Below are 24,217 nucleotides of genomic sequence, written 5' to 3' on the forward strand. Positions count from 1 at the left end.
GTCTCGACCATTTCCCCCAGATCAAACATCACCTGCAAGTTCATTTGGTGCAAACGCAGCACCGAGACAATACGTCTGTCTCACTCTCTCTTTCTGTCTTTCTTCACCTCTTCCTTTTCCCTCTCTCCCCCAGTAGTCCTGAGGGGGGAGTCTGCCTGATCAGTGCCGAGACTGGCAGTGTGTTCTCTACAAACGGACCAATCAGAGGAGACGGTGAAATCAATGGGCTGGATGGATCCTAACAGGAATCTGAAATCAACACCGGCTTGTTGGATCAATGGTGCGCTGGTGTGTGGGGTAAGAGAGAGATGGGAAGGGGGGGGGGTCGTAGAGGGTGTGAGATGAGGGTATCTAATCAGGGCTGTGTTGGATCACTTTTGGGAAATGTTGGGGCTAGGTAGGGTGGAAGGAATTGTGTGTGTGTGTGGTGGGGGGGGGGGGGGGGGGGTAATTGGAAGATGAAGAGAAGTAGAAAGAAAGCATTGATGATGACCTCCACAGGACAATGTACTGAAATCAGAAGTCAATCTCCAGATACTGTAGTTTGTGAAACTGCAATTGCCTGCTTAGCGAAATAAGATTGAATATCAGTAAAAGTGCACATGAATGATAGGAGAGGTGGATCAAAAAAGCACATTGATTGCGATGGACAAAACTCATTTGGATGGATCGTATACAAACATGGACTTTCCATTGCCACAGCTACATATACATGGACAGAGAAGAAAGAGAGAGAGATAGAGAAACGTGCATGGGAGATGACTAGAAACACACAAACAGAGGAAGGGGAGGAAGAAGGTCAGGGGATGAGAAACTTGGGTCGTTCCCAGTGTCTTGTGACTGTGACAACAACTCCATCTGGTTCCCATAACGTCTGCGACAGCTCCAGTGATGTCACTTCCAGGGAAAGATGGTCCCAATTACAGTTTCACGTTGATGATCCTCTGTATGCCAGGGTCAGCCAAGGCCCAAGTGCTGCTGGGTACTGAGGAGCGAGAATGATGGGATTTGTAGTCTCTCAAGCAGAAAGGAAGGTGGGCGGCGACACTCAGAGATCAGAGCAGCACTCATGCCAAGCACCACAGCATCATAGCATCATAGCAAAGCCTCAGCCCTGTGTCACAAAGATAGGGGGATATCCTAGAAACAGATTGAGCATCCTAGGTGTTTGATGTCTGGCTGGCGAAGTGAGCTGCATGACAGAGCGCTTCTGTCACCTCGCCACGAGCGCAGCGGCCCTGGCTCAGAGCCCACCTCCTCTTATTTCTTTATCAGGAGCGGAGACGGGGCCCGAGAGCTTTCCCAGAATCTGTCAGAGGCCCCCGGCGTGCTCCTCGCTTCATCCATCACAGCTCGCCACTGGCCGGGGCTTTTCATTTGAGTCAGGGAGGCGGACGACTTCTGAGGCCTGCCCCTATTAAGTTTGCACGTTGGTGTTTCCCAACGCCTGTCACTCCGCTCGCGCCAACCTCGCGGCAACCTCGCTCTCCCGCTCTTTCGCTTCTGTGTTTTCCCCGCTCTCTCACTTTCTCTCTCTCTTCGCTCTTCGCAGTTTTTTTACGAGGAGTGAACTTGTTTTTGGAAGTGTGTGACGTGATCTCGAGGTCAGGGCTACGAATCAAACACACGTTATGCGCCGGCCCGGACAACTGAGGAGAAAAGTCAAACATCTCTGTTTGTGTTTGTCTTTCGTTGTCCTACACTTCTACTCGTAGTTTATATTGGGAACAAGGTTGATCTATCCATGCAAGAAGACAATGCAAAATGTGGGAGATGAAGGGGAAGGCTAACCCCCCCTCCCACCTGAACCACCCCCCTCCCACCTGAACCCCCCCCCTACCACCTGAACCCCCCCCCTCCCACCTGAACCCCCCCCCCCTCCCCGCCCACCCCTCAGACAGACGCACACACACATTAAGAATCACCAAACAAAAAATCTGCAACAGATCGAGATGAAAAACCTCTCAATTGGCTCAATTCCCCATATAAACGCTGTCGGACCCTTCGTATTGCACAAGTTACGTACAACCATGGCGTGCAGGGTGTCTTGTGAGGTGGTCCATTCAGGTCTAATGCTGTTGACAGTCAGATGAAATCTTGGAACTGATCTGATGCCCGGCTCCTACTTATTCCTTTCATCTTCTCAGGCCAGTTGAAAGTGGTCCTGGCACAACACACGGTCATTTCACTACTATTTATCCTTATAGGCATCCCATGACTCAGAGCAGTTAAGCTCTTATTTTGGAGCCGTCTACAATGATAGTGTGGGCGGTGATCCCGTGACAAGACTAATGTTCTAACTGCCCCAATGGCTTCCCTCCTCTATCATCAGTGAGTGCTCAGCTCTATCAGTTTGTTCATAATAATGTTAATCTACATTAAAACCACAGCTCCCAGTTCATTAGACAAATAGACAAGACCAGTCATGATCTGTCGTGCCAAAGAGCTGGCTGGCACGTTTAGGTTGTGTTATTGTTTGAGGTTGAGATTGTTGGAATCCAACATGAATCCAACATTATCACTGATAAGACATTATTTGCATAAAAACACATTCACAACACACAGGAATGCATGCATGCTCTGTCTGGCAAGTCAGACACATGTGTTTGTGTGTGTGAGGCGTGGGGAAGGTTTGAGGGAGCCCTCTGTATATGTCAAAAGTTTGGTCCATAACACTACGGCCTGGTGTTTGGAGCTGTAGTTGTTATTGATTACAGAGCTAGCACTTATCTGGATGGTTTATTTTTAGAAGGAAAGGGTCTGCCCAAGTTCCTGAAGAGCCTCTTTGTTGACTTTCACTCCTCTCTCTTATCCCTCTCTTCCCTGCCCCTCCTGGCAGGAAGGAAGCAGTTGTTGTAAAACACTCTGCCTGCTTCCTCCAAGACTTATCTGTCAGCTCTGTGGAGAAAAAAAAATCAGAAAAATAAAGTTTCAAAATGAACCTTGTTCAACTCAACATGTATGTTTTGGTTGCGCTATCTTTTCTGGCCCCAAACATCCCTGCTGAACCCAACCTTCCTGTTCTAAAAGAATTAAATACTTTTCTCTTCGTCACATAGGCTTCACTGTCTCTCTCTCTCTTTCTCTCTCACAAACACATTCTCTTTCTCTCTCACACACACTCTGTTTCTCTTTCTCTTTCTGTCTTTCTCGCTCTCTTCCCTTTTTCAGCTCACACCCTTCTCAAGGTGTTTACATAATGAACATACTGAATTTGTTACTGGGGGCCAAGTCTTATTTCCCCTCGTTCTGCGTAAATAAAAGGATACCCCTTATATTTAAACATATTTTTAAAATTATATGATAATTAAACCAATTAGGAGTTGTTTATGGGCCTGGGCCTGGGTTAGGGCCACTTTGGGCATGCTATGGAACAATGTGGATCTTGTTTGGCTGCCGTTTGAAGCGGTTTGGCTGTTTGGAGGGTCCTGTTAACTTGAGACTTTTTTTAAAGCTGCGTTTTGAAGCTCTGTCATTTGCCATGAGTTCTAGCTCAATCCCTGGGCTCCTAAAAGGCCCGAGGGGGACATTATCAAATTTAGCAGAAAAACACACATTCTGTTTTATATTTTGTCAACCGTACTCTCCCCTTTCTCATAAATGGACACAGGGCTCCTTTTTCTGGGAGTTATTTCTGCATATTCTACCAACTTGAGTATCAGTCAAATGTGTTTATGATATGCATGGATATATAGGCCTGCTTCTGGCTGTAAGGAGGTGGGTTTGTGTAGCTTTTTTCTACACTGAAAATGTCTGAAACCGGGTATAATAAAGTTTATTAAAAGGTTAAATGAAATTAGCTCCCTTTGAAATTGAACTTGATCTGAGGACCTCTCCATAAATCATTTTGATGAGGCAGTTTGTGTTTCATTACATTTACTTCAAATATTTATTAGAAAAGTTTCAGTTTTAGAATAGGAGAACAGCTTCCACTGAGTAAACAGGCCTCACTTGTGCCCAGCCAGCCCTGTAGACATATCTTTCAGAGAAAGCTTTCACAAACCACTATCAAAAAAGATTTGTCTCAAGTTAATGGGCTTATACTTACACTCGAGACCCGACAAACAAACAAAAAGCACTTATCATGAACAAAATCCTTCGAGAATGTTTTATTAACATCAAATAACCCCCACACCTGCCGTAAATCTTCCGATTACTGTAATGTTATCATGAAATGGCTCACAGGAAGCATTGCTTGATAAAAAAAACAACTAATAATTTGTCTCCGACTGGAGGAGCTGAAGGCAAGCTTGAAAACAGTGCATGAATTGGGTTCTGTCAATGCTGATCTGTAAGTCAAAACTGAACGAATTACAATTTTCAACCATTTGTGTGTGAGATATCCATATTTAGAAAGAAAATGTTGACATCAAATCAGTTGATAATATTTCAGTGAATTGGGTCATTTCATGTATTGTTTGAAGTTGGATGGATTCACAGGCGTTGATACCTATAATCCCGCTTGTCACGGCGGCAGTTCCTGTTCCTCGGGGCACCTCATATGGCCCCGGGATTAGAACAGCTCATTGTCAGCGGCACGGCGGCATCATGCACACACACACGGCGTTGTCTGCTCTTGGGTATCAAACGGCTGTGTGTGCAGTGACAACGCAGCCACATGCCATCTTTTGTGGGAGGATTCTTCAGCCTCCATATCATACTTTTGGTTAACCATTATCTTACATCAGGTTTGGGATTGCAGGCCACAACCAAGACCAGGCCTGAAATAAGTAGTTCATGTGAAACGTGTGCAGCTGGGCGGGTGAAGTCGGCGCCCAGTCCAATGGCATTAGCTGTAACAGCCACCCTGGGCCGGCTCGAGGGTATTTTTAACCATCGCCCATAAATGCCTCATTCAGGTTGCTGCCCCCCACCCACCTCGAACCCTCAGCCAGAAAACCTTCACTACTGTGTACACAGCACCACAGTCAGCCCTGCCAGCTGTTTACACATGCACACTCTCACACACACACACACGTGGTCTCGCACACACTCACGCACAGCCCACATCTCTTCTCCACATGGACAGGACAAACACACATCCATGTAAACAGGGGTCTTTCCTAAAACACACTCAAACACACATCCATGTAAACAGGGGTCTTTCCTAAAACACACTCAAACACACATTGCAAACATAAGCAAGGACACGTACTGTACTACAAACGGGTCTTATCATACGCACAAACATCGTACGATTTAATGCAGGCCTGTCTGCAGATGAGATGAACGGAATGTGTGTGTCAGAGCGGTGCCCACACGTAACGCCCGCCGCCATCGCCCAGCCTGGCATTCCAGCCATGATGAAGTGAAACCAGTGAACAGCAAGAAAGGAATGCAGACAAATAGCTGTCTTTATTAAACAATACTGCGGCAATTAAACTCGTCTCTCAGATGAATTTGTATCCCTCTCCTCCGCCCCCCCTCTCCTTCTCAGCAGATCTGGAGAATGATAAGGCAGCGCGCTGCCAGGACGATGGTTATCACGGTATTAATCAAGATGATGAGACAGCTTACTCCTAGGTAATGAACGTCTCCCACGCAGAGAAAAACACAAGATCAAACAGTTTTGGTCCTCTGTTGTAGACAAAGATTTTCCAATGAAATCTAAAAAAAATTTTTTCAAAGAATACAAACCCAACGTGACATTCCCCTAATAATTCCAATTCCTGTGCGATTACATAAATACTCAATAAATGCAGCAGGTTTGATTGGACGTCTCAGACTTGTGCCTCAACCATCTTCCTGTCATCTCAACGGGACTCGGGGCCTCTCTGGTATATTTTTCTTTTCTGTCTGTTACATTCTAGTAAGTGAATGAATGGAGCCATGGCCGTGCTGGTTTGTGTGTGGGGGGTTGTGTGCCTGTGGTCTGAGTGGCACTCTGAGGAACCTGGAGGGCGGGGGGGGGGGGTATTTTGGGCTGCAGGCTGGGTTGAATCCAGGCCCACACAGAATCGCTGACAGACACACAGACATGGAGGAGAGGAGAGGGGGGAGAGGGGGATGTTTTCTAATGGGCAGAAACTATTCCTGTTTATGAAGGCGGGAGGGAGGATGAAAAGAGGATGCCCTATGAAGGGCTCTTTCTTTTTCATCTTTTTTCCTTCATGTTTTTTTCCCCCGCCACTCTTGCCAAAAATGCATTTTTCTCACTGTTTCACTGACACCATTTTGAAGATAATTTCTGGGATTTTGCACAACTGTAATTCCATGCTAAAAATAATGCACAATTGTATTCATCCTCTTGGGGACTTTTCAATTTCCGATAAACTTGTCCTGTCAACATGATGGACCAGTGTCCTTCTGTGAACTGTATAGTTCTTTTCAAATTGGTCGTCAGCCTCTACAAAGACAATCCCCCCATCTTTTCAGTCATGACAACATCAAGAGCATCATTGGGACTGCATACAGTCCCAATGATGCCATACTTACATGCACATCGACATGGCGCTCGCAAAATTAAGTAAGCACTCCATAATAACAGAATAGTAATTGTATTCATCTTTCCTTTCGTCACCCGGTTGCTTTTCCCTAATGATGTTAAAGATCACCCCAGTCTTCTTTACACAGCGAGGCCTGTGTCGGGTCAGTGGGATCGCTGATTGGAGTGATTTGCATGTCCCATGTAACAAGGATACAGCTCTCAGAGAATTATTCTGCCATTAATATTTAATTGCCATCCAAGTGTGTTCTCAAAGTATAGGGTGACCTCCCGGTGTCCCAGTGCAGGCACGGCAGAGCCCATTCCAGAGCGGGGGGCGAGGGGCTCGCTGTGATTCCAGAGAGCTGTCCTGCTTTTTTCTGTTTCGGTCATCTTATCCTCCCCCACCCCTGTGCCCTGGCACCTGTAGCGCGTCTCCAGCAACAGTAAATCACATGACCATTTCCTCGCGAGGAAATACTAATCCAGGGCCCAGATCCGCCCGGGCGTGGAGCGCTGCCTCTGCTCCAAGACGTATTGAAACCCGAGGCGACGACATTAAGAATTAAAAATGCTGGAAAGTGGTCCCAGTGCGCGCCTTGTTTTGTCATCAATGCTCCATTAGTGTCACTTTATTCCACGTCGCCCCTCCTTCTTCCCTCATTGTGTTTGAGTCAATATCGGGAAAGCCGGCCCGTTTCGGCCCAAATGGTTACAATATACCTTCTTCACGCCTAAAGAGCTGACAGAGGTTATTAGGCTGACCCACAAGCGGCAGGGAAGGGTAGGAAGCCAAACTGATAAATCGGGCGCAACGTTGATGTCAAGCCCTGGGATCTAGCCATGAGACCTAGCTATGGGACATGGGATATCAAGGTGCCGAAGAGGAGTTGGACGGCGGCCATCTTGGCAGCCATTCATTGTAATCAAACCGTTAACCTGAAGCAACCATATTCTGTAAACAACAAGAGTTATGCAAACACAATACATGCTGGACACTTTTCACCTCTGTTTCTACACCAGCTCTTTTGCTGAGGCTTTTTCCCACACCGCATCCGTTCTGTACTGTGGTGGTTTTGTAATGTCCTGTCCTGCAGTTTGGGTTAAGGCCTTGGTGTTTAGAGGTCTTGGACACCTATTCTCAAACAGGAAGTCCATGGAGATAATGTGTAAGTGTGTGATGGACCAGCAGCCTGTGTGGTGATGTCGATATGGAGGCGGGGCTGACACATGGTGGTTGTTTATGATGTGGCTTGCACAGGTGGTCCAGCCACGGCCACAGGCCAAGCTAGCCAAGAATCCACAAATCTATAGCCTGACACACACAGACACACTCTCAAAGATACACAAACACACATCTTGTACATACACACATATCACAACATTCTGGGAGCACTCATTTAAAGATTCTCTTGACATGTTTTTGTCCTGTGGTTCCTAGGTCGCAGATTCCCCTCCACATTAGGTAAACACACACACACACACACACTCACCACCACCAGCAGACAGACAGGGACATTTACAGGAGCACACAGACAGTCTGTGGGATTGTCTGTCCTGACTGATGGACTACCTCAATGAAGACTTATTAAGGCTATACAATACACATAAAATCTGTCTGCCTGAGGAGATAAAGTAGGAGGATGAAAACTCCACTTGCAGCTAATATTGTTCCAGGCCTTTACTGTCTTATACACACACACACACACACACACACACAAAAACAGATACGCATACAAACACACACACTAAGCAGCAGCAGAAACAGAGCCATACTCTACAGCCGTTTCCCTGCATCAATAAATAAAGCAAATAGCATTAGCAATAACTTGAACTATAGAATCAGGGTCTAATATGATAGAATTAGCATCAGTGTTTTAGGATTCGGCCATTTAGGTGAAATCCTAAGCCAAATAGGGAGTAATTTAGACGTAGGAAAATTGATTTTGCGCATCAGCACTTTCTCATTTTCAAACAGTGCCTGCGGCTAACCAGGTTACTATCTGTTAAGCACATTACGCAGGTAGCTCCTCTTTTCCTCCACAATGATTATGTGTCTGAGTTGAGCAATTGACATTTCTTGCAAATAAGAAAATTATCATATTCCATGACTGGAAACAGAAATTAAGACTGGCCATTATGTCCTAGAAAGGAAAGGCAGAGAGGGGAAAGTCAGGGGGAGTTCTTCAGTTTTCATTTTTGTGAAGGGTGGAGTGAGGGGGATCAGATGTCTTCGGCCATCTTGAAATTGAGCCCTGTCAGAGTTCATCAATATGGATACACAATGATATAGCATAAGTGCTGGAAGAGGCTGAAGAAGAAAAGATAAAGTGCTTCATTTGCATCAGAGGGACAACATTTGTAGATTTCACAGTTTTTGGGGGGGGGGGATTTTTTGTCCATTTGATTTTGTATTTAGCCATACCATCAATACATTTTCCTTAAATAACTCAAACAAAAGTTTATCACTACAAGTGCTCTCCTTACAGAACAACTTTTATATATGACATCAGACAAACAATCTAATTAGGTTGATCTAAGAGTTCCCCATCCAATTTTAATAATGTGGGAAGGGAATTATCAGCGAACCCTAGAAAGATGTATTTTGTTGATTACCCGCTCTTGTTTTTCCTTGCAAAAATGCAGTGTTAATGCACAGAGATTAGCATTAGACCTCTATTCAAGAGAGAGAATCTAATGAGTAGGTTCAAGCATTATTTTTGGCATGGCCGGCTTGCCCAAATAATTTCAAGAAAGAAATGTTAGATATAGATGCTATTCTTGGACTTGCATGTTCACATGGAATTGAGAGCCTGGAGAGAAAGACGTTCACAGCTGGTGGTAAATATACAATCTCCCCTACTGTGTGTTACAATCGCACCGTACCACCTTCCTGTAGACCAGAGGCTAGCTCAGCATAGCCTAGATCAGCATAGCCTAGCTCAGGATAGCCTAGCTCAGCATAGCCTAGCTCAGCATAGCCTAGCTCAATATACCATAGCTTGTTACAATGAGGTGTGCCGTGTCATGTTATCTAGGCCAAAGTTCTCCAGTCTGTGGCACCAGTCTGTTGGGCTTCCCCACCATAGCCCAGCCCAGGTCTGTTCTGTTCTGTGGGCTGTTGTTCTGTCTGTGGGCCAGCCAAGAGGAGACTGATTGCCTGAGCCCTTGGCGGTCTAAGTGGAACCACATGGGGGAACTTGATAGTGGTGGCTGGACCAGAGAGCAGGAGGTAACAGGAGGTAAGCTGGGTAGACAGCAGCTAGATAGGCTCCTGAGATGGATAGAGGTGGCGCTCACTCATACTGACCTTTCCAACACACATTTAGGGTACTCACAATCCCGTACATAACGCACGCACACACACACACACACACACACGTACACGACCAACCAAGGATCATAAAATGTAGACACATGCTGCCAGACAGCGGCCTGACTTACAAACGTCCGTTTACCTAGGTGCACATGATACACTCTCACTCTCTCACACACACACTCACCTCATCCATCCTACACCATCTCAGGGGTTTCTGTGGCCACAGGTCCTCCCCGAGAGGCGGACCCTCCCAGAGCGTTTACCGTCGGGCCAATCGGCATGCGAACAACACCAAACACACTAATGGGAGAGAGGCAAAGCCACAACCCACAGATATCCAGTAAACAGACCACAGTCCACGAGATGCACTCTCAGATCCTGCTCCGATTGATCACACAGGTACCTCCTCACTCTCAGAAGCAAAGGGTTGCCACTACCCCAAGTGTTACTGAAGGCTGTGTGGGCCTTGTAACCTGAGGAGTTGGCTGCTGTGGTTCCAGGAGCCTGTGTATACAGCTACCAGAGAATAGCAGTTTCACGATCGTAGGTTTCTCTGGAACTCCCCGCCACCATGATGCAATGGGGTTGGTGGGAGTTCTGGGGTTGGCCAACCTGTCATCCTTCATTGGGCTGCCGGGGTATATCATTGGCTGTTAAGTTGGTTGGTTTCTCTTTCTCTCTTTCTGTTGTGGTGTGGAGGCCAGAGGCCCCTGTCGGCTTTTTGAGAGATGAATTTTGTAAGGGGTCGACACCGTGACCCCCCACTCCCACCTCAACCTTTTTTCTCTTCTACTCTTGTACTAAATCTCTTTCCCTCTCTTTCTCTCTCCTGTTCTTTTTTCACCGTGGCCATGTGCTTCCAGTTAGGGCAGCTTGCAGACCTGAACAGAGGTTAAGTGAAACTACCTGCTCCTCAGTGTCTGGCTATTATTTGCTTTGTTCGCCCTGGTGCCAGATCATAAAACACTTGTGCCCCTCCCAAACCAATCCTGCCCACAGTCCCCTGGGATCAGTAATGTTACGCCTGAAAGTGTGACCCAACAGGGCCTGCTCTCCCTGTCATGCAATGACAGGGGACTTAAAGCATTGTGCACCTCCATCATCACCAAGTCATGGTAACCAAATGGACGATCCTGAATGGTAGAAACATCAAGAAACAAAGAAGCAGCCAAATCCCTTTGCGAAGCAATCGTCAAACTCCCAATGTTGAGTAGCCACACTATGTTGATGAGCTTCAGTTGAAGCTTGTATGAGGACGTGAAAAATGAAGCTTCTGGAAAATGAAATGAGACATGAAAGCAGACCTGAGGTCTGCTTTTGGTTTCCTGTCTGCATTGTTGTTAATTAATTTCCCAGACGGAGTCCATAATCATTCACTGACCTGCCACAAGATGTCCATTCTGCCAATCTTAAGGCTTAGCTAGACTCTTAACTTTGACCTGACACTTATTTGCCACCTTTGGATACTCCTTCCACAACAAAAAAATAAAGACAATTCCAGTTGGTGGGTCAATATTTGTGGCTCAAAGCACAGCACCAACAAAGATCTTGCCATGTTTACCAAGATTACTCTCAGAATGCCCATCCAGTTCATTCGCTGAACATACCAACCTCAAAGAGCATACAGATCTTTTGAGATGAGCCCTAAACACATAAACTCCCAAGCAGTCATTAAATAGGCTAGTATGAATGTCATTCTTCTGTGCCAGCTCTCAATGCAGCCCTCTCTACATTTCTGCTCCCTTTAACAGATACCACTCATGGGGAAAGATTGGCGCCTCCCCTAGACTGTGATTAAAGTAAATGAGTGAAATAAGATACAAGGAAATTGAAATGATTAGTTTTTATAGGAACCACGACGACTGGCAAGGCCCCACTTCCTCGAAATAGAAAGGCTGAGCCAATAAAACGATCGCATTCAACTGTAAAAGAAAGAAAAAAGAGGCGAGGAGGGAAAGCAATATACAAAACAATTACACTAAGACTGAAATTGCATTGATTACGCATCCCAATCTGAGACAAAATACTGTATGTTTAGCCTTCACAGATGGTTGTGTTTCAAAGGTGGAGTCAAATCTAAACAATGTCTGGTTTTGATCAATGATAGACTCTGACGTTTCTGTCATGGATAAGAGCCGTTCACAGCAAAATGGAACGTTACAGCGCCGTCTCTTGTTTCTGCCTAGGCCTTCTAGAACATGTCAAACGTTTTATGTGATAGGGGGAATCAGACAGAATCCTAATGATATGAAACTCAAGATGCAATTGGTGTCGTGTTTGAAGTTAAATTAAGTCCCGTTAGAAGTTAATTTGGGAGCCTCGTGTAGACTACATAAACGTGAAGTGACTCAGACTCCTTTGACTCTGAAGTATTTCTCACATCTGCTCTCATGACATTTGCTATCTACCCCATCCATCTTATTTCCAGGCCATTTCATTCTTTCGTATCGGCCCATGCTTATCATTTTGTCTCTGAACTCTGTAATTGTGGAAATACCAATGTCACTCATCCCAGTCTCAACCACCACCAGCCCCCGCCTCCCTTCTCCCCCCCGCCCCCATCCGGGCGGAGGCGTAAGTAAGGGGCTCAGATCACTCAGAGCACGGACAGAGCGTGGTCGCACGACAAGGCGAGAGAGCGAAAACTCCAAACCATGGTCCTGGTTCTGGTGTTCTCCCCCTTCGCCCCCTTCGCCCCCTCCGGTGGCTGACCCAGCGTGAGGTGGCCTGCATGGCGAGCGGTTTCTTCCACCCTCATCCCCACCGCCTCTCTGGGGTGTGGTTTCCCCTCCTGCCCCCACAGCCCAGGGCTGCGAGAGAGCGAGGTCTGCTGGGAACCACACCACAGAGCATGACGAGGACATCTGCCTGCTCCTGTCAACCAAACAGATATGTACCCAGTACCAACTTCACCCACAAGTGAATTGCTCCAACCTCAGATACAGTACGTGACAGCACACACACAACTATTTTTGGAATCATCCTGAACTGTACACTAGCATACACAAGCTATCAGAGGTACAGATTATGCTGAGTGAGCGTCTTTTTTTTTTTTACGTCATTCCTATCCACGAAGGAAATGAAACATCAGCTAACATCTCCAGACACCGGCGAGCTTCAATGACATGATGACTCAGTGCTTCAGAGAACAGCACAGCACACAGTGGTCAGGCAGGCTGGAGTGGAAATCCCCCACAAGGACAGCTCACATGGAACGCAGCAAAGAAGGGAAGGCGTAGAGAGAGTTGTTGTAGTTGAGAACAGTTTATTTATATTTATTTATTTTTGGCTGTGATTAATCTGTTCTAAATTAAAACTGCCCAATTTGACCATTCCCCATCCCACCCACCGTCCACCCCCTGCCTCGGCTTTGTTTGATCCTGGGCCTGTGTCCACCCACCCAACCATTCAGCCAGCATCCACTCCGAGCCCCCCTCTGCCCCTGCCCCCTGGCATGGGAAGAAACGCTGTTTTTGATGCGACCCACAGAGTGGGCCGGGCCGTGTGACCGGCACGGCGCCATTGCGTACATTTCCACATTCTCTCATCGCCAGGCGAGTGTTTCCTCTCCAGGAGCCATCCATCACCCGCCACGGACCTGCCAGCCGCCACCCTGCCCTCCGCTCCGCCTCACAACACAGCTACAAAGCCAGAGTGGAGGGGGGCGGAGGAGAGGGAGGAGGATGAAAAGAGGATGAGAAGATGTACTGTACGAGAATGAAGAGGAAGAATGGGAGTGAAAGAGGGAGTAGGAGGAACAGATGGCACAAAGGCTGATTCCAGATAAAAGATGTAAAGCTGCCCACTAAAGAATATTGTGTGTGTGTGTGTGTGTGTGTTCAGGGGTGGGGGGTCTTGATGTCATGGCCATTTTCCAGATTGGCAGCCATGCAGCTTCCTAGTTGGACACAAATTGTCACAACCACTTGTGACCACTGCCAAACCCAAACCGCCATGACCATGGAAGGAAGTGACATCATACAATCTGGCTTGGCAGGCAGCAGTGATGGCATTATAATAGAGATGGCGTCTTGCTGGAGGACAGAGCCAAGCTATTCCCAAGAGGGAAAGTTGGTATTACATACTATAGTCATATCACACACACACAGACACATGCTCTGAAGTCAATGGACATACACGCACATCAGGACAAAGCAGAGCAATGTACCTATAGGGTTTTACCATGGCTATAAAAGTGCTGAACACAGCACTCTACTGGAGTGCTATGACCTGACCGAATGATACTCCCGGTGCATCCAGACTGTGTGTTTATAAACAAGGCTCAATATTATTGTGATCTTTGAGCTGAATTCGATAGATTCTTCTTCTGTCAGTTTGGCTTCCGTTGCAACATGATCTGAAATTACCTTCAGCAGCAAGAGGAGACAGCTTGCTAACTCTCTATCTCTCTCATTCTCTCGCTCACTCACTCTATCACTGTAACCTCATCATCGTTGGCTGCCTGGCTGGACTCGCGAGGGGATGGGAGTCTGAAAACACCCTGACCCATTACTCATTCCTACTCTGAGGGGAGCCTGCGAGCACCTCCACCTCCTGGTGTCAGTCACCCCCCCCCCCCCACCCCCCGCCTCTCTTCCTCCGAGGCCTAGAGCTTTAATGGGCTCTGCTAAACACATTCTCTCCCTATATTACATTGTGATGGGTATGGAGGGTGTCTGGTTTCTAAACCCTGTTTACATAATTCACTCTCTTCCTCTTTCTTTCTCTTTCTCTCTCCCTCGCTCTTCCTCTCTCCCACACTTTTGCGCTCTTTCTGTCAAACCTCTCTCTCTCTCTCAGACTTTGGTTCTGTCTACATACATCCCAAATAGTATTTCTCCCTCATTGCAGAAATACAGACAAAGACAGATATCCTTTCCTGTCGTGAACCCGGACTGAATAATACACCCATCTACCTGAACAGAGCATTTTCCATCACACTCCAGCGTCTCCCCTGGGAGACAGATTAGAACCCACTTCAGGAGGAAACACCTCATTCATTCTCACACAGAACGCTCCATAATGAAAGTGCATGCAGTGACTGAGAAAGACAGTACAAAGGCTCACTGACTCTGGCATAACCCTAATTGTTTTTCTGTCTGGTTCACAGACAAAAACTTGGGGTCTTAATCTAATGGTTTTAATGATTAAAAGAAAGTTACACCATATATGCTGATATATTTGCATATCCGGCTAGATATACTGTGAGACAGAGATTTTAAAGGAGACCTATGAATGTAGAGCAGCAACATTTTCCAGAGGAGAAACTGACTATCCAGACAACATGGGTTTTATTAAGAATGCAAAAAGACCATCTAATGAATGAATAAAGATCCCATTGATTGCTTACATGTGAAAGACCCACACTGGCTATGGTTTCCTTATCACCAGATTTCAAATGAATTCACTGGTGCTGAGAAAGTTGTCTTATTCTCCCCCAGTATCTGACTGTGTGAGAGCATGAGAGAAAGAGAGAACACCAGGGTTATTTGATGTGTGCCCTGGTTCTCAGTGTTGACTGTGGGACATAGAAGAAGGGCGCGTTCCCCACACACAGCTGTGTGTCCAGAGGCAGTTGGCTTGGGCCACCTCTCTACAAACCTTCACAACAGAGTATTGTTTTGCCAAGTGAGGACTGCACTATCTAATTAAGGTCAAAAGGAAAGAGGATGGGAACTGAGAAGCGGAAACGCATGACAGTTTTAGGCCACGCGCAACACCAAGACACACTCATTGGCCTTGTGTGTGGGCACAGGATGTGTGGAGCCGGAGGAGTAAGAAATCCTTCTCAGCTGATGCTGCTGAGAAAACTGTAGGAGCATTGAGTTTTGCAATGAGTTGTCAATGAGAAGGTTCGGGCTGTTTGTTGAGGTCATCAGAATAGCGCAGAATGTGCACTGTAATGATGTGCACTGTCGCCATCTTGTGGTGTGTTGACTACTTTTCGAGCTTTTCAACTACCCAATACTTCAGACATTAAGACTTCATGCGGGTCCATAACAAACAAAAAAGCTTTTCCAAACAATCTTAACTTTCATAGTTCTTTAGGAGGACACACTTCAACCCTTATCACTGCATTTAGCTCTTTTTTATTGCTTCATCCTGTATTTGGAGTACTCCCACTTTAGTTTTGATCAGTAATTATACAACCATAAAGTTTGTGGATGAGTCCATGTTCATTTGGATGACAGCACAGGAGACATCTGCTAAGCCACAACTGGCAGGAGGTGGGACTTCTCCCTGGGCTTGTTTTTAGTGGAAAAACCCTAATGGGTCTTAATTGGGAGTTTAATTGTGTGTGGTGTAGCTAGAATATTGACTGCAAAACCTGTGGTACTTGAGTGCTTACATACACATACACATTATATACACTTACACACACTCTTCATCTTAATCTATGTAGTACAAGCTGAGTCCGCTGTCCCTTACGAACCTGACATATACTGTAGAAAGAGTTCCAGGTCACACAGGATGATTTGATCATAGTATGTCCTTGCTTTTAGAGATGGTGTTAACTTGTGAGCCAGACATACAAGAGCCAATGTAATGGCTCAGGCACAAAGATGTTTAGTGTTTGACACATTACAAGTATGTCATCCTAAAGTCCATGTGTTGCTTCTATTCATCCTCGACCTTTAGACATATCTGAAGGCAGTGGGAGCTGTGAAATCAATGGGAAGCAATTAAACTGTTGAAAACATCTTGTTCCACCTTAATAATTGGCGTGGGTTCCATCTTTACTTTATTTCCCCTGACATGCGTTGAGGGAATAAGCCAATAAGCCAACAAGCCTTGTTCCTTGTGTAGCTGTGTGTACACCCGAGTCCTATAATCACCCAGCACCTACAGTTAACAAGACCACTCTAAAACACTCTAGGGGAGTGTATGCAATATCTGTGTGTGTGTGTGTGTGTGTGTGTGTGTGTGTGTGTATGCACACAAGAGTGGATATGGAAGAGTATATGAAGATGAATTGAAAGGAAGAGAAAAGTACAAGAGGGGTGGAGAAGACGGCAGGGCATGTGTTGAGCACACTGAGAGACAATGACAGAACAAGGGACAGAAAGAGAGAAGGAAATGGAGAGAGAGAGAGGCAGAGCTAGGGAGAGATAACACTCCTTGCGCCTGTCAGGGTTTTGCTGGCATCAGCGCAGGATTTGGATGGGATGGAAAACGAGACGCCATTTTGTGTTCCATGAACGTATGCGGACCATGGCCTTCCATGTGCACGCACACGCACACAGACGCAGGAGCCTTGTTTCCCCTACATGTGGGTTTCCAGTCCAGTGACAGAGCCCTGAAATCAGGGTGGTGGGGCTTGAGGAGTAGCTCCTCATAGTGGAGAAGCCTGTTTGTGTTGGCTCAGAATTAATATCTTTTCATTTAGTGCGGAAATGACAGGAATAGTAATTAAGGAAATGGAATGATTTTATTGGCCATGATGTTTATATTAAGTTCCAGATGTGAAGCAGCTGCTCATGTAGAGAGGCCCAGCCCCCGGAGCGATATCACTGGGCGAGAGGCACAAGGGGGGCCGGATTATAAAAGCAAGATAACTCCACAAGCCCAATGCATTTCCTCATCTACAGAAACATGGCTTACCACACTGGGCAACAATCTGAACCAATATAATGTACAGTTTGATGAATGGGAAGCCATTCTCTAGCCCCATGAAGCCATGTGTTGCATTTGTATAAATGTGCCCCAATAGCATAATTTATTTGCACATATAATGTTACCCTATTTCAGGCCTGATTTGCCTGACTGGAAAAGTTAATATTGAGGAGTGGTAGTTCAGCATTTTTTGGGTGGCCAAAACCAGTGGTAAAGTCCCCTGTCTTCTTCTAATTCGGGCTCAGTTGCTCTTAACAGGCAGTGACAGAATTGCTGAGTCTCTCACGCTGGCTGGAGGGTTGTGTGGACCAGGGCCCAATATAACTTGTTTAAGCCCCTTGTTTAACACCTAGACCTGTTCTCCTGTATGGCAACTGAAGAGATCTTCTGCTGGTCACTTCCAAGAAAAACATTTTGGAAGTTGGCAGGTAATAATAGCAACTTTGTTTTTTTCCCAGTGCCAGTGTGTCTAACACATCTTGCACGGAGATGGGCACCTAAAGTAAACACAATATGGGTGCCCCCCTGCCTGATTGTTCTGAAATGTTTTCTCTGTGGCTGATCTCCAAACAATTTGATTAGACTAATCGTTCTGTATAAGCTGCTTTAATTAGTTTTAACAGTGATGTATGCAGGATGAACTGAAGCAGAAACATTGCTCTAAACATGTACTGTTTAGAGCCATCCTTAATGTAGACCTCATTGAAGCCCTTTCTTCATTCCAGATTCAACATGGATGTTTTCTGCAGCACCATTTTCTGTTGACTAGTAACTTAGTTTGATACACTTTACAATTTTTGTTCTATTTTATGTAACAACAAAGGCTAGCTGAGCCAGTGTTGAGTGTTTTCCTCACTGTGATGTTCTGCCATCTGGTTTCCAGTGAAAATGCATCACTCCATTACCATTGCCTGTGATCTAGGAAAAGGCTTTAATCTAACACTATAAACTCTATTTAATTACATCCTCTAAAAGAGCTCTATTGGTATAACACAATCAAACAGGGAGGCCATCCATTTTGGCAAGTCAAACATGCTAACGTTGCTCTGGAAAATGTTTACTTTTGTTTTCCAATCCAGTAGAGATCCTTCATTGCATACCAAGCATTACAGCATAGAATTGAAGTCGTTTGTGGAAAAAAGTTGCTTCAGTACTGCCCTTTCTATGGGTAAAGACCATGACAATTAAGATCCATAAAACAGACTCTGTAGGGCAGACTGATGACTGACTCTATGGTTGACCTTTCATGCTTTTATTCAATTACTTTCAGTCATATCCAGTATCCTATTAAGCAAGTGCATGTTGTCAATGATACAACATTATTTTGGTTTGATTAAACCATCTTTAACAGAAAGACAGACGATCTGGATTTGATTTCCACACAAAGGCATTATTATGAAACACAAGATAGAAAGCAAAGATGTTTGCAAAGATGTCTCAAAAGATTGGCTCGCAAACAAATAATGCTATGTTATAGTGATTTCCTATCTCTTTTCATAACAAAACATTTTGACATCGTTTGCATTTAAGATCAAGGCCTGCTGGCAACAATTGATATTGGTATTTGGTACTGATTAGTATTTCTAGTCAAATAAAGCATTTGATCCAGTTAAATGCACTGCCCAGTATGTGTGGCTAATATGATTTGGAAGAATTGCAAATTTGAGGACAAAATAAATAAATTAATGTTAACCATTAATCTCTTTAAAAACGATTCATAAGATCAGGGGCTGTCTTTTGTTTTAAAACATAAAATTAAAGAGGTGTGGTTAGGTTTTCTTTTTTAATTTATTTAATGTTTTTTACCTTTGACAGTCAGTATTTAAATTTTGTATTTCTCTTGAATAGGACTTTCATTATCTTGTTTATGCTATCCCTAACTACTTTTCAAATTCAAATACTGAAACGTTTTTTCTTCTCCTTTTTTTTTTTACTCGCGACATTTATTTGTAAGCGTGTTGAAATCAACCGGAAATACGCTTTACCCTAGCCCTCGGTCAAACATGGCGTCGTGTCCTGAGGTAAGTGATTTTGTAAAGAAAATAAATTGTAAACTAATGACAGTGGCACTTGTATACTTCAACTAAGAAGGGCGACAGTTACTGACATTTGAAACTGTATTACGTTTATCAATAATTCTTTATTATCGATAGAGAATCCGTAATTTCATATTATTTGTTTACAATCTTAGCTAGCAAGCTAACCAACGGAGCTGTGTTTGTGATGTTAGCAGACTTTATTCTAACTAAATAAACCATTATTCGGAGTGTTTGGTCGTCATGTCTTATCATTATTGGACACGCATTTTGTAGCCATACACGACTAATATGCCTAATCGCGTATATGTTATTGTCATAGCATTAACATTTGCTAACATGGTAGTGTAGCATGCTACATAGCCATGTGCTAATTGTTGCCAATTGCTCAGGATCCTGGTGACGGCGTTTCATCTCACAAGAGAGAGGAAAGGCTCCGCAAATTCCGGGAACTGCATTTTAAAAGGGTGAGTGAGGGAACACTGGCGGATACATTTAGTCTGCCACGCAGTCTGGCTTGGCTTTCAAACTGACAAGGAATAACTTTCTATACTTTATACAGTTAATGCACGGCATATTTATCTTGAACGCGCGACATTTTCTGTGGTCCATCTCAGAATGAAGCACGTAAGCTCAACCACCAGGAGGTTGTGGAAGAGGACAAACGATTGAAGCTACCGACAAACTGGGAGTCTAAAAAAGCTCGCCTGGAGTGGGAACTAGCTACTGATCTGAAGAAAAAGGTACTTAAAACTGCACATGAATCACCCACTACTCACCAGACCTGTGGTACTTATGGGGAAATTGAGTGCCACCCAACTCAACCGGCAGGTGAATCTTGTATGCTAGTAACACATCAAGACATGGCACTTTAATAAGTAAACACTGTGATGAGTTGTGTAATTAACTCATGTTTATGTTTAGAATTCTGTATATTAAACATCAGGTTTGTTTAGGATTGTAGGAGCAAATGGAGATCCATTGTGAACTGTGTGTGCTCGCTACATCTCAAGGCCGTCTGTTGGTGTGTGTGTTTAGGAGTGTGCGGACAAGGGGGAAGACTATGACCGTGTGAAGCTTCTGGAGATCAGTGCTGAGGATGCAGAGCGCTGGGAGAGGAAGAAGAAGAAGAAGAACCCTGATCCAGGATTCTCAGGTTTGAAACCATGTTCACTCTCCCTTATGTTAATATTGGTCAAAGGCCCTCATTGTTGAGGTGTTACCTCTGTCACGGCTTAGTCTTGATACATCACTTAACAAGTAAATCCGTGTCATATATTGTTCCTGGGAGAGCAATTTGGAAAGTATGAAATCCCACCATGAGGATCACTGGATGGGGCCAGCCCCACAATTCAGTCACGAAAGCAGCAGCCATTGTATTGCTGAACACCGCTACTGATGGTCGTTCTGTCACTCGAGCAGCCTTGTACAGAGGAATTCTGGGTGCGTGGAAAGCCCCTAGGGGATAAATCATTTTTAACTGCCTCCAATTTAATCTGCCAAAAGGGATGGCAGCCTCAAATATGGCTGCCATCTGTTGCATCAAAACCCCTCTCTGAATTAAATCCTCTGGGGAGAAAATTATCACCAGAGGGGCTTGAAAGGAGGGGAGGTGGGCAGCCTCCTCGTCTCCCCTAACCAGACACAGGTTGTGTCACGGGGCTGCACGCCTGCTCGACGTTTGTTCCGGTAAATGTAACCCCTGCTCTCTTGTGGTGTTGCCATGGGGCCGCAGGTTACGCCGAGGCCCAGCTGCGACAGTACCAACGCCTCACCAGGCAGATCAAACCAGACATGGAGAGCTACGAGAGGCAGAGGGAGGACTGGTGAGGCATCCTGGGGGGAAAACAAACCCTTTCTGCTGTTGCATCACTCCAGGATGAGGCTTTTACAGTCATATATTATGTCTTTGTTTCTTTTTTTGGTCTTGTTTATTATATTTAGTACTATTCAAGGTATTTACATTGACCATTTTCATTGCTTTGAGTAAGCACACATCTCCAGGAAATGTTCTATTATAGCTCTGTTAAATAGCACTAAACAGTCAGTCTATCTAGGACACAGATCATAGTTCAAGGCTTTACCATACAGACCGGAAAGTATTGGTGGCCACTATTTCCACTAATTCCTGCCAATCACATGCTCTCAAAGGAACGCGACGCACATTCAGCTGTGTGGGCGGCTTCTGCCCCTGGGTTGATTTTGACACAGTCAGACTCCCAAGAATCATCTCATGTTGTCTGGAGTGTCAGTGTGAGGCATACGCTCAGAGAGGAAGGGCCTGGTTATAGTTATGGTTGGTTCTTCTTGATCAGCCAAAGATGAGTTCAGTACCCACACATTTTCCCCCCCCCATTAAATGCTGCCACATGGAAAACTGTGAAGGATGCACTGAAGCCACACTGGCTCAGCAGCCATAGCCGAGCACATTCGATACGTAGCGCGAGCGAAGGGAATCATGGCTCACGATGATGATAAACAGCTCCCTGTCTCAATGTGCCCTGGTGGTCTCCCACAGTGGTGAGGACTTCCACCCAACCTCCAACAGCCTGATCCACGGTACCCATGTCCCATCCAAGGAGGGCATCGACCGCATGGTGGAAGATGTGGAGAAACAGTAAGTGGCACTATCCCCTCACCATGTCCTATTCAATGCACTAGTCCAGAGATTATTAGTAATAGTGGAGCAGGCCATTGTTCGCAGGAACCAGTGCAGATTTTGGCGCTCTCAATAAGCCCCAGCGCTGAAAGGACGATTAGTAATGGGTTAGTGTGTAACTAAAGCAACTCTGATCAGAAGGTGCAGTCTTCAATGATACGACACACAGCCATGAACCTTTGGTGCATGGTGTTAAAACATTGTGAGAGGAAAAAAGTTTGCTGTGGGAAGGGTCATTTTATGTAGACTGTGTCCATTTAAGGGAGAAATAGTTTTCTGTTTAGTGCATGTGATTGGGAGTTACAATTATTGGAGACACTTAAAGAGCTGTCTGATCTTTTGGTACTGCCTTGACTGGGGCCCTGTTTGTGTTGAAACACCCATCTTTGCCGCTGACGCAGGATTGAGAAGAGGGCCAAGTACAGCCGCCGCAGGGCCTACAACGACGACGCGGACATCGATTACATCAACGAGAGGAACGCCAAGTTCAACAAGAAGGCCGAGCGCTTCTACGGCAAATACACCGCTGAGATCAAACAGAACCTGGAGAGAGGCACGGCTGTCTGAGCGGAGGCTCTGAGGATCCGTCTATACACAGTGCGTTTTGTCTTCACTGGGATGCTCAGAAGCTAATAATGCCAGTAAGGTTAAAGGACTGGTCATGTATATACAGTACAAACTTCATGTGCGTGTATCACAATGCTTAGTATAGTTATTTGGAGCTACATGGTTTGTATTGTGACACAGGTGTTTTGAATATGCTTTTTTGTATTTTTAATACTTACGATCAGTGTAATCTGAGTAAGGTTTGAACTTCATCTCAACGAAAATCCTTATAGGTCTCACGCCCTCTAAAGGCGTTTGGAGATGTATGTTTATTGTCCTCCACCACCCTTGAAAATTATTTTATCTTTTAAATAAAAACACTTGATCGGATTTGCAGCCTGGTTTCTATGTCTTGTGCAGGGGTGGTTTGGATGGGGGGCATACTGTGAGCGTGAGAATGAAACACCATTCTTAACCCTGAGGCTAAAGCCTGTTTATCAGCAATAGCGGCAGAAGAATGTGTTGGTGTAGGTGCACGCGGAGATAAGCAAGAATTAAGCAATTCAATTGCATCGCTATCAACCACATCTGTTAAGCTAACTTGCCTCGAGCAGTGACATGAGCCAGGGAGGCTTGTGACCTAACAACAGATCAAAGGCAAGACAGCAGATTCCCATGCCATTCTCTTTTGTCCTCCTCAACAAACGCTATGTTGTTGCACCCTCTATGGGCCAGTAGGTCGTACTGTTTGTTTACGCCATGTGGACGTTCCCCAAACACATGCGTGAAACCAGGATCTGTATCCTTAATTTGAGTCAGGCGTTTGGTCTGTATTAATGAATGTGCTCTGACTAAAGCAGGGGTATAGCGTGCAAGGAAACAGTGACACACAAGTCTCCTGATTTATGGGGGAGGAGTTGTGTAGAGGGATTTTTAATGATGTCTTTGATATTTGACTCCACTTTGCAGAGCTGTTATCAAAAACCTGGGAGTCTCATGTTGGTTCTCGGGTTGAGATTTGTTTTTATAAATAGTTTAACCATGGGAAATCCAAAAGAAGCTATGTCTGAAATTGTTTAATTTGGATCCTTTTTGATTCATGTCCTTTTCTATCTCACATATGGGTAGCAATACACTGCGTCTACCCCTGTTTGCTTTGCTGTTGACCATTGTCAGTGACTGGGCACAGTTTCTCATGTTCCCATCAAAACAACGGCGTGAAAGAGCACTTGGCCCAGGACGAGCAGAGATTTTGATAGGTTCACCAAATCCCTATCAATGGACATGGTCGCCTCTTTGGAGATTGATCTAACATTTTTAGATACGTTAACTGGATTACTACTCTGGATTTGAACCCAGGCTGTTGCGGTACTGCCCCAGCTTTCAGAGCATGCACACTAACCCAATGAGCTAACAGGGTAGCCCTGCTTTCTTCTGGTTTTCTGACACCCCAACACTGCAGGTTGTTACAACCAGATAGTTCAATGTCAACTTTAAATGTTGAGATTGATATGATCCCTAATAGCTCAGTGCGGGTTGTGGATGTGGGCTACTGTGTGAGGGGTCTTGTGTTCAAATCTGGCTGAAAGTTCTTATAGCTCATAAAATAGCTCATTCTA

At 45.2% G+C, this 24,217-nt stretch overlaps 2 protein-coding genes across 3 annotated transcripts in view; both read left to right on the forward strand.

Moving 5' to 3' along the window:
* The window catches only part of mgst3b (microsomal glutathione S-transferase 3b), a 167,322-nt gene that overhangs the window by 135,628 nt on the left and 7,477 nt on the right, over positions 1-24,217 (forward strand). The window lies entirely within an intron of this gene.
* syf2 (SYF2 pre-mRNA-splicing factor) lies at positions 208-22,988 on the forward strand. 2 transcript variants are annotated; one of them, XM_062468741.1, is made up of 7 exons: positions 208-297; positions 19,786-19,860; positions 20,011-20,136; positions 20,432-20,549; positions 21,129-21,219; positions 21,912-22,010; positions 22,454-22,988. In XM_062468741.1, the coding sequence occupies exons 1-7, from the start codon at positions 223-225 to the stop codon at positions 22,617-22,619; spliced, it is 750 nt and encodes a 249-aa protein (XP_062324725.1). In that variant the 5' UTR covers positions 208-222; the 3' UTR covers positions 22,620-22,988. The 2 variants fall into 2 exon arrangements, with proteins under 2 accessions (XP_062324725.1, XP_062324726.1); XM_062468742.1 differs by lacking the exon at positions 208-297 and adding an exon at positions 19,306-19,378.

Source organism: Osmerus eperlanus, chromosome 9 (assembly GCF_963692335.1).
Source record: "Osmerus eperlanus chromosome 9, fOsmEpe2.1, whole genome shotgun sequence".
NCBI classification, from domain to species: Eukaryota; Metazoa; Chordata; class Actinopteri; order Osmeriformes; family Osmeridae; genus Osmerus; species Osmerus eperlanus.

Coding starts and splice junctions, on each gene's coding strand:
- syf2 (XM_062468741.1), top strand. CDS start 223: ATGGGCTGGATGGATCCTAACAGGAATCTGAAATCAACACCGGCTTGT. Junction 20,550..21,128: donor CCCTGATCCAGGATTCTCAG/GTTTGAAACCAT, acceptor ATGGGGCCGCAG/GTTACGCCGAGGCCCAGCTG. Junction 21,220..21,911: donor GAGAGGCAGAGGGAGGACTG/GTGAGGCATCCT, acceptor GGTCTCCCACAG/TGGTGAGGACTTCCACCCAA.